This window comes from Mytilus galloprovincialis, chromosome 7 (assembly GCF_965363235.1).
Source record: "Mytilus galloprovincialis chromosome 7, xbMytGall1.hap1.1, whole genome shotgun sequence".
NCBI lineage: Eukaryota > Metazoa > Mollusca > Bivalvia > Mytilida > Mytilidae > Mytilus > Mytilus galloprovincialis.
In genome coordinates this window covers 77,476,696-77,495,187 of record NC_134844.1, presented here as the reverse complement: position 1 = coordinate 77,495,187, position 18,492 = coordinate 77,476,696, and the positions used below count along the sequence as shown (strand labels likewise).

The 18,492-nt window shown below is 30.8% G+C and overlaps 2 protein-coding genes across 2 annotated transcripts in view; both read left to right on the top strand.

Annotated features, from left to right (window-relative positions):
* The first annotated feature begins 1,630 nt into the window (after positions 1-1,630).
* LOC143084275 (uncharacterized) lies at positions 1,631-3,079 on the top strand. The gene is made up of 2 exons (XM_076260684.1): positions 1,631-1,752; positions 2,138-3,079. The coding sequence occupies exons 1-2, from the start codon at positions 1,672-1,674 to the stop codon at positions 3,077-3,079; spliced, it is 1,023 nt and encodes a 340-aa protein (XP_076116799.1). The 5' UTR covers positions 1,631-1,671.
* A 1,714-nt stretch (positions 3,080-4,793) lies between these two features.
* Positions 4,794-18,492, top strand: part of LOC143083710 (uncharacterized) — a 73,211-nt gene continuing 59,512 nt past the window's right edge. The window contains exons 1-7 of the mRNA XM_076259998.1: positions 4,794-4,952; positions 10,250-10,385; positions 13,992-14,057; positions 14,680-14,751; positions 15,278-15,340; positions 16,385-16,456; positions 18,008-18,076. Coding sequence (XP_076116113.1) covers positions 4,838-4,952; positions 10,250-10,385; positions 13,992-14,057; positions 14,680-14,751; positions 15,278-15,340; positions 16,385-16,456; positions 18,008-18,076 — 593 coding nt within the window. The 5' untranslated portion in view covers positions 4,794-4,837. The remainder of the gene's footprint in view (positions 4,953-10,249; positions 10,386-13,991; positions 14,058-14,679; positions 14,752-15,277; positions 15,341-16,384; positions 16,457-18,007; positions 18,077-18,492) is intronic.

Here is an 18,492-nt window from a genome sequence, read left to right as displayed (position 1 = left end):
TTCCCTAGTCGTCCGGAAAATGGTATCACAATGACTTTGCGATGAAGAACAAAATCATTTCATCGGCATTGTTTTATTGTTGATTTTCTCGACTCTATCTTCAAAGTCAATTTTCTTTTGTTCTTGTTTACTAGATTTCACACTGATATTCACTCACTATTGTCCGTTACAAAATTGAAATTGATTGCGAATTTAACGGTCGTCATTATAGATTTGTAGTCCATTCTTTTGAATATAAGGCAATAAAAATCTAATTTCTATTTTTTCTCGTTCTAGTGTTAATTGATTTTAAGATTCATAAATAATGTCTGTGTTACTGCTTTTATGTGATTACATTTGGTTTCCCTTTTTAATGCTTAAAAGGGTAGTGGCGGGACACAATTTTATTAAAAAAGAGTAGATGTTACAATAAGAATGTAAATTATAGTAAATCGTCAATATAAGAGTGTGCAAAATTACATACTTTGTGATATTTCCGGTATGGATTACTACTTGAAACATTTAAAGGGTTGTGAAAAATGTAATTAAGTTATAATTCTTTCTTTTAAATTATATTTTTACTACGCGCTTTTTGTAAACAAATTTAAAAACAGAATATTTACCAAGTGAATTTCATGCTACCAGATAAGATTAATTGTTAACTTATGAGCAAGAGTGGAATCAAAAATATTCAATGTTTTATGTAACAACTAAATTCATTATAACATTACTAATCAACGCATTTCTTCTCTATTAAAAAAGTACTAATTTTGACATATTCTTCAAGGATCTCCTTATTGATCTTAGTATGAAATTCAAAACAGTGTAGCTGTGGTCATTGATTGACCCATCAAAATCATCCATTGACTGGGACAATTTACGTGAACGTTTGTCTGTAACAACCACTGTTCATGACGTACCTACGATAGACATTTAAACTGTGGGGTCCACAAAGGTTTCTTAACGCCTTTCATTATAAAATAATTCGAAAAATTAATCAGGAATAACCTTTGTGTTTTGATTTATATAATTGATATAAATCAAAATATCGTGTTATTTCTGATTAATTTTTCGAATTACTTTATTTAGGTGTTGAGAACCTTTGGTGACCCCATAGTTTAAGTGTCTTTAAAAAGTACATAGTGAGCATTGGTCGTTACATACAAACGTTCACCTAAATTGTCCCAGTCAATGAATGATTTTAATGTGTCAATCAATGGCCACAGCTACACTGTTTTGAATTTCATACTATTTGGAGACACAAGTACTAGCGTATGTATGTAAGTTTATGCATTGATCATATCATGTTGATTAATTAGTTATTTACTTATTAAGTGATGTACGTAATATCATTACAAGCATGTTTATCTAACTAATCCAAAATAATATACTATATGTGTTGATTTATTTAATTGAGCACGCGCGCTCTTCCAAACACCTGTTATGATACATATCTAACAAACATATGTTTTAATAAGTAATCAATTAAAAAATTATCATCCTGAGTATGAGTATGCATTACTCGTATTAAAAAAACAAAGTAACGAACTCAACGAGATCTCATTTGGTTTCAGTTACACAAACATAGATGTATATAAAAAGAAAAGAATAACCATCATACTTCATAAAAACCTGAATCAATACTAACTATAAAAATTCATAGAATAACTTAAGATTACTTATATTTGCAAAATGAAAGATAACATGTTGGTCCAAGAAAATTTGAACACAGTTGTCTCTGGTGTAGATGCATTGTCTATCTTGTCAAAGATTGTAAGTATTTAGCAACTTTTTTATTTACTTTGGTACATGTATCTATCTATTCATTAATTTATTCAATGATAACTACATCTTTTTTTATTTTAGATATACTGTATGACTTAGATTTGATTATTTTCACATTAAAAGAATAGGCATAAAAGATTATCAAATTATGTTGAAAATTTATATTAAGTATGTATTGCTATCAAATTCTGCATTATAAGTTCCAAACTAATTATTGATTTCTTTTCGATTAAATTCTCCGGGATAATCAGATTTATAATTGTTTTATTTAATTCATTCATTCTTTATAGACTGATATCAGTGCATTTTCATCTAGACATTAAATTTTCTCTATATTTTCAATATCTTAATATAAATCTTATTTTTTCAAAAGGTACAAGGAAAAGAACCATCGCTCAAAAAGGATGATCTTGCTATGGAAACAGTTCTCAGACATCTGTCAGCTGCTTTGTTGTCATCCCAGAAGAATAATTTGGACACATCAAGCCATGCCACAAAGAAACAAACTGAAACAGACGTCGTTCGGAACAACATTAACTCAACAGAATGCTTCAGTACCGATACGAACGACAACGACAGTGTATCACAAATGTCAACCGATTTAGAACCATGTGACAGCGACGACCAATCAGAACTAGAGATAGACTACGAGGATGAACTACTGTCTAGAATGCTATACTATGGTCAGTTCGAAAACTTAGAAACACCAGCAACACCAGCAAAGAAAAATTCAATTCCAGCTTCTTCGTCTACACCTCTGGCTTCATCCACTATGATAGAAAATTGTTTAGCATCCACACTAAGGAACAACAGAAGACGCAAAAACTGGTCTACTCCGCTTGCCTCGTCTACCATGATGGAAGATCTTATAGCAGACATACAACAACAGAACCAGGAGACAACTAGTTCCGGGAGTATTGTCACATGGTCTATTGATAACAGCACCAATACAGCTTCACTCAAAGAGTACTACCACAGATATTTTGGTGTCGACAGCAAAGATTCCGACTCAAAATCAGATACCACTGATATGTCCACCAGGTTATCAAGTACATTTAATGCAGATGACAGCTTTTCCAGTGATGATGACTCAGAAGTGACGTCATCAGACTACTGGAACGGAAATCACCACTATCCTCGTACTAGTACCAGTGTTAACCTCAATAAGATGACCAATGACCCATCCCCGCTAAAGAATGGTCAGAAGAAAACCTCAAAAAGTAAACAACCAGTATCGAAGCTATTATTCTTCATCCGTGGCATCAAAAGAAATCTTACGAGAAAAACTTCTTCAAAAGACACCAGCCGGATCTGAACGAAATTTGAACATTATTTTCAAGTCTGTTAAATAGTGCTATATTGTTAAGTTTATAATATTATTAATTAATTGAAATGATTAAGATAATAATAAATATTTGTCTACAAAGTTGGTATTTTTTTTTAATCAGGCGCTCAAGTGATTTTGTTTCAGCTGTTATGTGTCCTTTCAGGTCAAAATTTTTCATGTTTTGTCTTACAAAAAAAACTATAAGGGGTTCACTATTATACAAAGCTCACTATGTCAAAACAGAAGAAAACCATGCCTGCTGCAGCCAGTCTCCGGGTGTTGGATTTTCTCGCTGTGACCCTTAAGTGGACTTCGGCTGTTTTCTGCTCTTTGGTCGAGTTGTTGTCTTTTTGACACATTTCCCATTTCCATTCTCAATTTTATGCACAGAAAAATAAAAAATAAATCTGACTTTACTTTGATTTCTATCAAAAACCTCAAACTCTACTTTGAAGCCGATTGAAAATTCCCGAACCGTGTTCTTTGCTTTCATTCGTTTTGGTTTTGTTTGTTTTTTAAACTTTGTTTCGATGGACAAAATTAAAATTCGACTTCCGACTCATTTACTCTTCATTGAATTTAAGTTTATCGAGGCATTGTCTGAGTCTTGGCTTGTAGTGTCTTACAGAAAGTGGGGGAAAAAATATTCTTTAAACCGGAAAAGAATGTCGAACTTTGACTACATATTGTCTATAGCTTGAAAATAAAGAAGAAGCACACTATGTTTTTCCCGCCACATTCTGTATACTAGTGTTCCATTTTTAAGTTTGTGATAAGGCCTCACGGTCATAAAACTTTCGAGCATGATTTTTGTACTCAGACTCGAAAATCAACCAATAAAATTGCTGGATTTCATGTTTCGAGCATGATTTTTGTGCTCCGAGCACTTAGCAAAGTTTTATGCCTTCAAGGCCAGGAGTGTGTAATTCAGAGGTTGTCGTTGGTTGCTGTTCGCCATAGTCTGATTTTAACATTACCTGTTACCAGGTCACTTTCTTTTCTCTTTTGAATCGTTTTTATAGTTGAAGACCGTGCGTTGCCCTGTTCTAGACGCTGTTGACGTCCCAGTTATTTCTAATTTTGGTAATCCTCTAACACACGCATCCGAATCTCAATTTGTACATATATGAACCTCGTCAATGAGTGTGTGTCTTGTCATTTATAGAGAATAAGGTCGATGAATAGATATATAGTAATCTATGCTGATTATTTTCCTAATTTGTCTACACTCTAGTACGATGGGATTGGTTTTTTATTTTAGTTTTATTATCTCCCCTTTAATATCAACCGTTTTATACATTGTGTCTTTATTAGCAATTAAATTAAATTAGAATAATTTTGATGTTCAATAATTGTGTCAAAACCATTGTGTCTCTAATAACATTAACGGTACCAATTTTCCTGCACCAGAAGTTTCTGCTGGTTTTTTGCTAACTGTATGATGTTATTTAAAGCTTGACGTGACACAAAACAAATATAAAAAAAAGATATGGCCTAAAATCGATACCAACTTCACGGATACAGAAATAAAGCTTTACATTCTAATATATTTTCAATTAAGTTTTATACGTTTTTGCGGTAACTTTATATGGTTAAATGTTTACGATTGAAGGTTTTTATACAAATATATTTTTTTTTATCCATATGTATTTAAATATCGGAACGGTAACTTTTTCCAGTTCAATGACGGTTTTGGATGACAGTTTTGTCAAAACTAGTGTCATGTCAAGATGTTTTTGACATAAGATGAAAGACTTATTCCTTTTTGTGATTTTTATTCCCTTAATTTGTGGTCAGGTATGGGATGCTGACGTTTACTGGAATGGCAGATATGCTGCAAATGGGATAAATTACAATGCAGGTAATTATTACATTTGAAAAAAAAACATAAAAAGATTCATTCAACTACTTTTATGCCCAAAAAATTTTTTTAAAAATTAAACAAAGAATTTTTAACTTTTACGAGTGTAATCTAATATTTTTCATTTACAATGAAAAAAACATGTTTAAATAAATAATATTAAATAATGAAATGACGTCTTTTCAGTAGTATGAATCCTCTGCATTTATTTCACACAAAGTCTATTTCATAAAATCTAGCAATCGTTACTAAAATCTGAATATTCTGATTTGAAGTTATGATGAGACGTGTACCAAGTTAAATACTGCTTAAAGATTAGTCAAATATTGCGATACATTGCAGTAAATGTTGACTCCGTCCAAATTGGAACCCCCCCCCCTTTTTTTGACGATCAATGTATTTGAATGAGAACATGTAGTTGGAACCCCTCCCCCTTTTGTCCTGGGTTAGGATTCCCCCTTTTTTTTTAAATGGCTTGATCCCCCCTGAGGTTTATAAATATTTCAAAATAATAGGGTTTATTGAAATGAATCACATTCATTTAAACCTGAGGTAAAACGAATGAAACAGAAGCACCATTATACCCATAAATATACCTTTGATTTAAGAAAGAGCGTTTGTATACCGATGAAATACAAATAAAGTTTGTAAGTGGAACATACAGTCCTTTCAATACCAAACAAATGCCTGTACCAATCCAGGAATATGACAGTTGTTTTCCAGTCGTTTCGTTGGTTGATATATTCGATCCTTTAGTTTTGTCAATTTGTATGGATTATTTGTTATTATAAGATTTTTTTGCAAAAACTACCTATTTTGGGATCCCGTTAACATGTTTAACCCCGCCACATTATTTATGTATGTGCCTGTTCTAAGTCAGGAGCCTGTAATTCAGTGGTTGTCGTTTGTTTATGTGTTACATTTTTGTTTTTCGTTCATTTTTTTTTACATAAATAAGGCCGTTAGTTTTCTCGTTTGAATTGTTTTACATTGTCTTATCGGGGCCTTTTATAGCTGACTATGCGGTATGGGCTTTGCTCATTGTTGAAGGCCGTACGGTGACTTATAGTTGTTAATGTCTGTGTCATTTTCGTCTTTTGTGGATAGCTGTCTCATTGGCAATCATACCAAATCTTCTTTTTTATACTATTGTTTAAAACATTGAAGCTCATATGCCTTGAACATGCATGACATACTTGCCACTGGACGCTAGCAAACTACAATAAATCAATCTCACTAAATAGATAACACGTCTCTCTGAACATACATATGTAAAGTCATGATAACATTCAAATCCTTTTAAATTATATATGATTGGAAAAAGTAAAATCACAAAAATACTGAACTCAGAGGAAAATCAATTCGGATAGTCCATAATCACATGGCAAAATCAAATAACAAAACGCATCAAAAACGAATGGACAAAAACTGTCATATTCCTGACTTGGTACAGGCATTTTCAAATGTAGAAAATGGTGGATTAAGCCTGGTTCAATATTTACATTGATGCGTTAAATAATCAGACACAATAAATAGAATAGTCAAAATATGGGTACATCAGTCATCATCGTATAACAATTTTAAAAGGAACAATTTAACAGAACACAAAAACGTCTACCATCTATTTATTGATTGTTGGTGTTTAACGCAACTTTAAGAAGCAACTTTAAGGCTATTTCGTGGCAGTCAGTTTTTATTGATGGAGGAAGCCGGGATGCACGAAGAAAACCACCGACTGTCGATAGGAAACAAAATTATATCTTTAATAACTAAAGTATGCAGGGGGGAAATCATTGAGAAACAAGAGGGATTTGAAGAATCTCACTTGAACTGTTTTTGTCAGTGTTTACCATTGTTTGGGGTTCGTGTTGTTTATTCTTTAGTTTTCTATGTTGTGTCATGCGTACTATTGTTTTTCTGTTTGTCTAACTCTTTTTCATTTTTAGCCATGGCGTTGTCAGTTTGTTTTAGATTTATGAGTTTGACTGTCCCTTTGGTATCTTTCGTCCCTCTTTTACTAATATGGCATTTCTTACCTAATCATTTACATGATTATTATTTTTCATTTTCAAAACAATCTACCTTTTGCCAACAGCCCACATGAAAGTTACCATTCAAAATGTTCGTATGTAAATCTATCATATTTAGTGTTTTCCGAACTTTCAGTTGTACATTTAAACGCGGTGTACCGTAAGTGTGTTCTTAGTTATGTCAAATAATTGGAAAACAATTAGCCAATCAAAGAGGGCCCTCATGGGGTTTTTGATTATGTGATTACTTGGCCGTTTTTTAATGATTATTTGATTATTAAGCCAAATATTTCATGATTATTTGATTACCTAGGACTGTATTTTTAGTTTATGATTATTTGATTACTAAAGATAAGCAAATATTTAATGATTATGTGATTATATTGGCAAAAAAATGGTGATTATGTGATTACTAGGACCCCCCCATGAGGGGCCTCATCAAAAGTAGGACGAATTATCGCGTCTCTTCACAGAATCAGCAGTACTCTTTAATTAGTTTCGTAGAAAAAAATGTCAACAATTCTTTTTACGTCATAAAGATACCTTTTTTTTAAAAACTTAATCAGGCATGCTTGGGAACAACCCAGTGGCTTATCAAATAATAAATAACAACTTAAAAATTTATAACCTTCTAATGATTTTTTCAACGTTTTTTTTCTTATTTTGATTGTGAACCGTATAAAGGTTATTAAAAAAGAAAAAATATTTTAACAGCACTTCAAAGTATGAATGAACATGAATTTGAATAAATTTTGCATTCAATGAACAATATTCCAGAAAAGTTTGTAAAACTACTGCACCGAGCAAATACATTTTACTTTAAATTAACATGAAATTATAGACATATTAACGCCTATAAAGTCCTGTACAAACTTATATGAGGGTCTGAACAGGATAACCAGAATAGAGAATAAGAGACAAAAATTCATAAATTGCAGAATAATGGTGGGGGGGGGGTCAAAAACTTGAGAGAACTAGGCCAAAAAAGGGGAAATAGTGGGGTATTAAAATATATATATATAAAAAAATATGATAAGAAAATATATATTTGTTTGGAGTAAATATAAATTTAAGTATAAATGGCCTAAAAAATAAAAACATCAGGGACCCCTCATCTAAACCCTCTCATATTTGAATATCACGAATAAAGTTACTACTTACATAAATGTATTACAAAGAAGATTAATATTAAATTATGTATGTAAACGTTTATATATACTACATATCTCATTTCTCCACAGGAGTTCATTAACAATTCAAATATTAAAAGAAAATATTTAAATTTGCAATTATTAAATCATAAAAAATAAAATTGTGCAACTGACATGCTGAGATTCATGTTTGGGCACTTCAAAAGAAAAAAAAAACATCCGTTAAGAATTGTTAATTTCATTTCAATTCTAAATTGACTTTTTATGCATTTAAAAACCCATTCAATATAAATATAGATTATATTTATTTTCTGAAATTTTATCCATTTTCGTGGTAATTTACTGTATAACAAATTTAATGTGTGTGGTATAACGAATATGTTTCAATAATTTTGCAAAGTAAACATGGTTTTAATTTACGATGGAGAAATCAAAAGTAATACCTGATTGAACGTTTGGAATGTACATCAAAACAAATTGAGAATGCGTACAAAATGTACATCCTTGTTTTGTCTACTATTCTCCACAAACAACTCATGGTCAATGTATTACAACAATAACTCCGTCTTAAACAAATATATACTTTTACAAATTGTTACTTGGATGGAGAGTTGTCTCATTGGCACTCATTCCACATCTTCTTATATAATAATCAAGACTTAAAATCTTGAAACATATTGAACTCGTGACAAAACAACAATGATTGTTGATTGATGCACTATGCGCACAGCGCATACTTCATACGGTACATTATTATTGTGTTGTTCGGTCATTCGTTTGATTTTCTTCGTTTTCGGTAGGAAAACCAGATATAGAACGGAAAACAAAGTATCGGATTTTCTGTGTATAGGCCTATCGTAAAATATCGATGTGTATCTAAAATATTGCACATGCATTCCCTGCATTCTTCTTTTTGTGTGTGTACATGTGTTAAAGTCTTTAAGGTTTTTTGTTTTTAAAATTTGTATTTACATTCAAAATTTGTTTTCAAATGTTTAATTTATTTCGGAGTACGTTAATGTTCTTATTCATTTCATACAATTTACAAGGGCTCTATTTTAGCTTTATTTAGTTACCTCACACTATTTACTTGTTTTTAGAACTTGTTTTCATCAATAAAAATGTTCCTTTTCTGTTGTTGGCTTTATGTCAGGTTGTTAGGTGGATCAAGAATAACAGTACATATAATACTTTCGTATGCTTTTTAATTTCTAAAATATCTCAACAGTATTGTATATACTTGTATATACGAATTCATGCAATTAATGAGGTAGTTTTGATACATGCAAGTTCATAATTTTTAATGAATACACCAATCGTAAAATTTTGAAATTGAAACATACTAAAACAGATTAAATGCAGTCTCAAGTATCCTAAGCCATTATTCTTCAAGTTATATTTTAACTAATTAAAACCTCAACAAGACATTACATTTAATTCATTACATTTTACAAAAATTATTTCAAAGGAGTTTTAAAAGTTTTCCGTCCTTATTATCAAAATGCTTTTTAAATTACGTAACATATCCTTTTTTTATTATTTGAATGGGATACTATATGGAAAAGTCAATATAATTATATATGAAGTGAGCTAGACTTATTAATTTGAACATGTTTATTAAATGTAACTTGACTACACACATTTGTGTTAAAAGTACATCTAACGTGTTGAATATCATATGAGCTGCGCCGGATAGAAATCGACATTATACGAGTGCAAGTGCACGTATACCGTGATGTTCACGTTTAAAACTGATTGATTTGGGAATATTTCAAATACAAAATAAAAAAAAAGATTAATTTTGGTATATTTTGTAGGGTTTTAATAATAATCCAATTTTCAAAAAAAAAATGCAGACTTTCCTTAGTGGTATATTAGTGTACTCTGGTTGATATATATATTCATTTTTACGTAAAATTTCACTATCGAACAAGTTAAAAATTCAAAAATCATGTCTATAATCAGACCAAAAAGTTTATTTCTACTCAATGACTAGCAGAAATTATGACATGTCGTTAATACGACGTAACAGTGACAAATATACATATAAAGATATATATACATCTAAGAAATCTTAAAATCTTTCTTTTCTTCTTTTTTATTTATTTCTGTGCAGATGATACAGCCAATGGAATGTGGTCAGACAACCAAGATGAATATATGAAAGATTATCCTTTCTCACAAAGCTGTACTGGTTGTGACTGTACAGCTCTTCTGACTGACGAGTTATTAAAATCATGCGACGGTGAAGTGTAAGTATTATAGTCATTTCAAAATAGACTTGTTATCTTAAAATGCATCTTTAAAACACCACTTAAATCTTCCATGGGATGATGTCTCAAAAAATAATAGTTCATTATTTATGAATATTTTAATGTTATGGATTTTCTTTTACAAGAAAGTTATAAATGAATTTACAAAGCAGGAGGTATGATAAGAGTCATTATTTGGCATGAAATGGCATTTTACACGTTTTTTTTTTAAAGAGATATACATACGCCATGAATAAACATCCAGTAACAAAGAATCTTATTCGGTTGGTCTTTACTCATATATCTCAATATTAATGTGAAGCTAGCTCTTAAAGTAAAACTATAGTTTCGTATTCAAAAGGACATTTTTATCTGTTTATGTTGTGTTAACAACAGTCTCTCATTCCATTTCTCACTCTCATTTATTCTTTCTCTTTTGATCGATTTGAGAATTCAAACTATAAATATGTTGAATTTACCAATTTCCTTTTATCCTTTTACTTTACAAATATTAAAAATGACCTTGTTGTTTATTTATCCAACGGTGTTATTTTGCATCTAAATAAAGATGAAAGAAAGAAAACAATATTCGCGGTTAAATGGAATGAGAAAGGCCACCAGCAGCAAGTTTATTTTATCAACAAACAAAAATATACTTAAAATGCACATTTAATTTAATGTTGTTTTTCTTTACTTCACAAACATATTATAAAAGTGACCTTGTATTTTTTCAATCAAATTTTTATTTTAAATTTTACTTCTACCAATGAAATAAAATATTCTTCATTATATGATGGAATTTTTAAAGGACATCAGGATAATTAGAGTCATGAACCTTTGAGAATACAGTTCAAAATCCTACATCTGTATTAAAAAATATGTGTAAAATTTACATGTAAAATCATTATATTTTAATTTCCGACCATTCGTCTTTTTTTCTTCGTTTTATTGGATCATTATCAAACGTGTCCAGATATAAAATATGTAAAAATGAAATTAAAGGATAGATTTTATTACCATATACATTAGCGTATAGTTGAGAATCCAGCTTTTATTCTTTTGTGGTTATCGTCTCCTTTTGTTAAATCGCTGTAATTGAAATTAAAAAAAGTTTTATTTTACAAATCTTTAGATTGTTAATATCGTTTAACGGACAAACTATTTTAATTTTGTAATGAAATAGATTGCTATAGACCATCTTATAAGACCACCATGTTAATTTGGTATAAATTTTAGGTACAGTAAAGTTAACTTTGAAAATAGGGATGACCTTTTTTAAAAACCATATAAAATCAAATTATTTTGTCAAAGATTTTTAAGATATATCAGTGCTATTTTTAAGTGATTGCTAGCCCTCTTAATCGCAGAACACAAATTTGGGATTTTTTTATCTGCAAATATGCTATATGTTATTACATTTATTTCCTGTTATTTAAAAAGTTATAACTACAATTGCATATTGTATTGCCAATGTTATTTTCAATATACAAAAAAAATTAATTCTAGTGTTTTATGGATAAACATAATATGAAATTAAGAATTTAACTACTTGTCAACAAGAAACTAAAACCCAATATATATCTTTTGTTAATTCGACACTAAATAAATATTTCTTTACACTAAAAATCTGCACAAACTTGATGAAAATACTCCAATTTCCCCTTAATGCACAGGTAAAATATGTATATTATATATTTGAAAACATAATATGCATAAAGAACGGTAAATTGAACGTGGGAAAAATCAATTATCATGTCAATTAATTTTAAAAGTTCACTAGCTTCATCTCCTTCGGGTACTAAATATGTATTTATAAATATTAACGTTACAGGTTTTATTTTTATTGAATAACTGCTATAATTTTAATTACTGTCCTTTGTTATGATATAAACCCTAAATGTTTTATTTTGTAGACAATTTTATCATATTAAATTCAAAATAAATCATACAAGATTTTATTACAAGTTAATGTGTTAAGTATGGAAAATTTCCTTCAATGTTACGTTTAATGGGGGTTTTTTTTAATTAAGAAAATATATATGCACAGTACCAAGGCCTTTGAAGAACATTTACCTAGAAAACTATAGTTCAACGAGTGAATATTGAATTTATAACTTTGTGTTCTGTTTTTTTCACCATTGATATGATACATGTACATAATACTAGGAAGCTTAATACTAAAATTTATGATAAAAGAGATGATTTTTCATTTCCTATCGTTAATTATCCATTTTTAGATGGTGACGTTCCCTTGTCACAATCTTACGGTGTTTATATATCTCAACTTGTACGATTCGCACGTGTATGTAACAATTTATAGATTTTAACGAGAGAAATTTATGTATTACTGAAAAGTTATAACACCAGGGTTTTCGATATCACAAACTAGTCAAAACATTTATTAAATTTTATCATCGGTATAAGGACATCATTCGTAAATATAGCTCATCATGCAGACATCTTATACGTTCAGGTATTTCTTATCCAATTGTTTATGATACTAAACCCCTAACGAGAAGGATTGTGCCTGATATTCATATGATAAAATCATAATCTTTCAATCAGTTTAATTGAAGTCTGGAGCTGGCATGTCAGTTAACTGCTAGTAGTCTGTTGTTATTTATGTATTATTGTCATTTTGTTTATTTTCTTTGGTTACATCTTCTGACATCAGACACGGACTTCTCTTGAACTGAATTTTAATGTGCGTATTGTTATGCGTTTACCTTTTTACATTAGCTAGAGGTAAAGGGGGAGGGTTGAAATCTCATAAACATGTTTAACCCCGTCGCATGTTTGCGCCTGTTCCAAGTCAGAAGACTCTGGCCTTTGTTAGTCTTGTATAATTTTTAATTTTAGTTTCTTGTGTATAATTTGGAGTTTAGTATGGCGTTCATTATCACTGAACTAGTATATATTTGTTTAGGGGCCAGCTGAAGGACGCGTTGTTTAGGGGCCAGCTGAAGGACCCCTCCGGGTGCGGGAATTTCTCGCTACATTGAAGACCTGTTGGTGACCTTCTGCTGTTGTCTTTTCTATGGTCGGGTTTTTGTCTCTATGACACATTCCCCATTTCCATTCACAATTTTAGTATGTACAATATCAAATGCTAGAACTGACCAGAACTGTATACATCAATAAAGAAACATCCCGTCAACTCAAAGACTTCGACAAAAGACAAAACTAACAAGTGAAACACAACTGAATAATTCTAGATCACCTAGAGCATATATTTTCATAAGTGGATAGCTATATATAGGGATGCACAAAGCAACATATTCCCGAAAAAAGAAACTAAATTTACCCGTTTTTGTGATTCAAGTTGCTACTCTATATTGTCAAGTCATTATCGTTTATTTTTTCACTACATAGACCTTCATGGACCATATAAAAAGACGCTTTGGAAGCAACAATAATAAACGTCTAGAGGCCATAAACAAACATTTCCTAAACACTTAAGTGAAGGTTAATTGAAATGGTGAATGGTTTTTTTTCAGATTTTTGAATATTACTCAATGTTACTTAGGGAGAATTCTTGGCAAAAAATTACTGTATCAAAACGCACACTTATCTTATGGAAACCTCAAATGCATTTTTTTAATACAGGGAGATTGTATCCTATTCGTTTCCAAATATTTCAAGGTCAACATTTGCTGCATCAACAACATCGATGTAAGTAGAGTTAATAAAAATATACAATGGCTATCATAGCTTGTCATCCTCATTGTCATACTATTCTGTACGGAAATATTTATATTTTTCTGGCCGTCAATTTATCATCCAGTCAGTTAGTTAGTCATTTTGGTTCTGGAACTATTTCTGCGGTAAAAGTATTCCGTATGCTACATGATCATATTATCTATTTATCAGATAATGAACCTATGAGGATACATAACATCATCACATACATGTATATATAATTAGGTCACTAAACATCTATTATGCATGACCAAGGTCATATATACATGTAGTTATTGATAATTTCATTTCATTTTTGTTACACCACTCTACTGTCTGAAATCTTGACAATTGATTGATTGAATGTGGTTAATAGTTAATAAAGGTACCAGGATTATAATTTTATAAATGTCACTTTCAGCGCTTTTGTGCTATTTTGTGGCAGCTTTTTTTGTTGGAGGAAGCGGAAGTGTCCAGATAGAACATTCAAACTTGTATAAACGGATGATTATAAGGAAATATTTCCCAGACCTCTATAATAGGTTTTAAATAAAGACCGGCATACTTATAATTGTTTATACTCTAAAGTTGTTAACTTTGTCATCTTCTATTTCAGAACAATTCAGGACTGTACATACTTTGATATAGCAGAAGATACATTCACTAGCCTCACCAGTCTAAACTCGCTGTAAGTTGTAAACTCGGCATTCTGGGTAATATTTCCAAAGCGAGTACAAAGATAACAGTCCCATACAGCAGATATTAAGCCGAGGCGTTTGGTTTGGTTGTTTCTGTTTACAAACAACGATGCATTCTGAAATTACGAGTTTCTTTAAATAACTTTCAATAAATTCTGCCTGTGAATTATTGGATTAAACACTGGAAAATTGAAAGAAACCATTACAAAAAGTTAAAAAAAAAAAAAAAAATATTTGAAATGTTGGAATCTAAAGATTATTTAAAGAATCATTGTTTTGTTTATGTTAGGGAAAGTTTAAACAATTGTCGATTCATGGAAATAAATGACTTACGAAGGCTTTGTGAAACGGTGGCCAGCACTCCATTACTTCACATGACACATTTTTCTGTAACACAAAGATATTTTGTTTTTATAAATTCCAAAAAATCCAATCTTAGTTAGTTACAACAATTTGTTTTCAATGGTTTGTTTAAACACTTTGTATTGAAAATATAATACCATTGTTCATTTACAGAACTATACAGAACTGCGGTATTACCACAATGCCATATGTTGAACTTTCACCTTTAACTATTCTGTAAGTAGTCTGTTCCTTTTTCAAAGATGTATTTTTTCAATATTAATAAATTAAAGCAGTCAAAGTATGAGTTGCAAGTTATGAGTATGAGCATATAATTCATCATGGCGTCTTACAGCTGGCTAGATTAACAACGGGAGCATAGTGTTCGTTTTTACTAAATTCAGTTATATTTTTTTGTTATGATATTAAATGAGTGTTGATTAGTCATGAATTACTTATTTATTTATCCTTATTTACTACAATATTATCAGAAGCAGCGAACAGAGGATGAGATTTCTCCATCCTTTATATTTTCACTTTATTCTATTTTCTGCTTTCTTAAGATGCAAAGTCACTGTTGTCTTAATTTTGCAAATTCTATTATATTTCTATATATAGTATAGAGAGGTAACATTTTTGCGGAGTTTGGTGAAAATCTTGTTAGCGAGTTGATTTCGAGATTTTCCCACCCCTAATTCATACAAGTCTATTGTTACACGATTTTCTAGATTGATGTTAAAACCACAACATGACTCACCCGCGAAAATTTCTTACTGTCTACTGTCTACATGGTCTAGTATTCGTAACATTTACTGTAAATTCAGAAATTATTGCGTGCATTTATTATTGCGATATTGTCTTTTTAGACTTAAATGCGATTTTAATTATTAAGATTTTGAGAAAAATCCTGTTTAATTCATATAAAACATTTCAAAATGCGAGTTAAAACTATTGCGTTTACAACTCTCACATTTTTCGCAATAATAAAAACCTCGCAATAATTTCTGAATTTACATTACTGTATTGTTTTGTTGTGAATTAGAGACTGTTAATTTTAACACCTTTACATTGCTAGTGATATCATTGGATAAAAGCGCCGGAATACGTGGAGAACCGGTATATTTGATATTTGGCCAACGATCGTGTTTTATCTTATTATACATTGTATGTGTGAATCCATACTTTTTTGCTTTTGATATCAACATTTATATACGTGTTCAGATACAAACTGAACTCAGTTTCATTTTCAGAACATAATTATTTTGTTCATATAACTTTCAGAAACCTTATAAACAATGACATCAGTATCAATTCAACTTATACAGGGAAACTACCATCCTCTCTGCAATATTTGTAAGTATTTTCATCCTTCCTTTTCATAAAAATAAAATGCGGTTAAAAGTACCATATATTACCAAACTAAGTAAAGTTTCTTGCTTCTAAACAACGACCGCATTTAGACAACCATCTCTAAGTTCACAAAAACAAAACAACACCAGCGATAAAGGATGCACAATGTGATCGGTTGTTTTTTGGTTGATTAATGTTCAGTGGCAAATATTTAATACATGTGTCATGTTGTGAAAATGCGTGAAATTGTGAATTTTAGCATTTTCATCTTTTTTCGTCGTGTTTGGTATCAACAGTCATTATTTCTTATGAGTAATTAAGTTTCAATATTTTTATTACGTTAGAAGTGCAATTCAGAAGGAAAACAAGATTTTGAACTATTTTTCAAACAATTTTATAAAAGCTGTTGAAGGCCGTACATTGACCTATAATGGTTTACTTTTTTAAATTGTTATTTGGATGGAGGGTTGTCTCATTGGCACTCACACCACATCTTCCTATATCAATTTTATAAAAGACATTATATTAGTCGTTTCAGCGTTACTAGGAAATATTTATTGATTAAGATTAAGATTATGTCGTGAGAATACTTTTTGACAACAATGGTCATCAATGTAATTTATTTGTCAACACCCAAACTGTATATAGAGTGAATATTGTCAATTAACACTCAGTCTTAATTTAATCTGCTTTTGATATGTTTCATTGTTTGGAAACTATTTGTTTATAAGTACCTTTTTCTATTTTCATTGGTCAAATCGTTTCTATGATCATGTTTTATAAAGGTTACTCTTTGAAACGAAAAGGAGATAGAAAAAAAAGAGAGAACCATGTGACGCACCGGTTCGCCCCGCTCTCGATCTACGAGCAGCGGTGGGTATGGTGCCATGATTACTGTTTTGTAAATATGCTTATGAACTGTGCTTGTATATATGTTAGATGGAAAATAAAGTATGTGAACGTTCATGTATCCAGTCTCGTGTATTAATTTACAACAACTTTCCAGTATGGAACCTCTTCCATCTAAAACGGGCCTAAATCGTTTGGATTGTAAAATACTGTTATTCATCCCCGACGGACTATAGAGTTGAAAAAAATGAAACACATTAACAAAACAACCACATTGTAAAATCGACAATTCTGATAACGACAAACTAGGATTTTCTATTCACGTCAAATAGTAGGGAAATTCTAAACATGTCACATGTTTAGGACGAGCATGATGCATGATATAATTCTCAACAACTGTTTGGTATCAAATCATTTTAGCACATAGACATTTTGTTAGACAACGAGCGATGCGTTCATTTACCAATTCAGAATGGGTTTCTTTTTCCTCTGCCATTTCTCTGAGAAGGTTTTATGAATATGTAGCAGCATTTGTTCAAAATGGTTTTGTTAACTCTGGTATTGACTGTTACCACCTCATTGAGAGAGAGAGCTAAGCCTCTAGACAATATTTTTTTAAAACACTATGAATAAAAGTTTGATAGTTGCATGGTCCTGTCCACTTTTACAATAAAAATCCTATTTTTAATGTATATATTTTTTCAGAGCTTTGACTCATAACCAGTTCTACTGGTTTCCGGACGGATTCATCACTGGTGCCAATCTGCGTCTTGTGTGAGTATAGCTATATAGCTGTCATGGATGTCCAGTGTAGTTGTACATTGGTAATGGCTGGTTCTCTGTTAAAATGAAAGTGTTCTCTAAAACGAATTTTTTGTTAAGGTACATGTAGTCATTAAAGAAGACGGAAAATACCAAAGGCAAATTAAAACTCATAAGTCGAAGGCGGAATATACCGAGGGGAAATTCAGAACTCATAAGTCGAAGGCAGAAGATACCGAAGGGAGATTCAGATATCATAAGTCGAATGCAGAAGATACCGAAGGGAGATTCAGAATTCATAAGTCGAAAGGGGGTCGACAAAACCATGACAACAAACGAACATTGATGATTAAAGATATTGAAATGGTTACTAAATATAAACAAAATAGACAACTACACTTTCTTGATAAGTCATCAACGAGAAACGC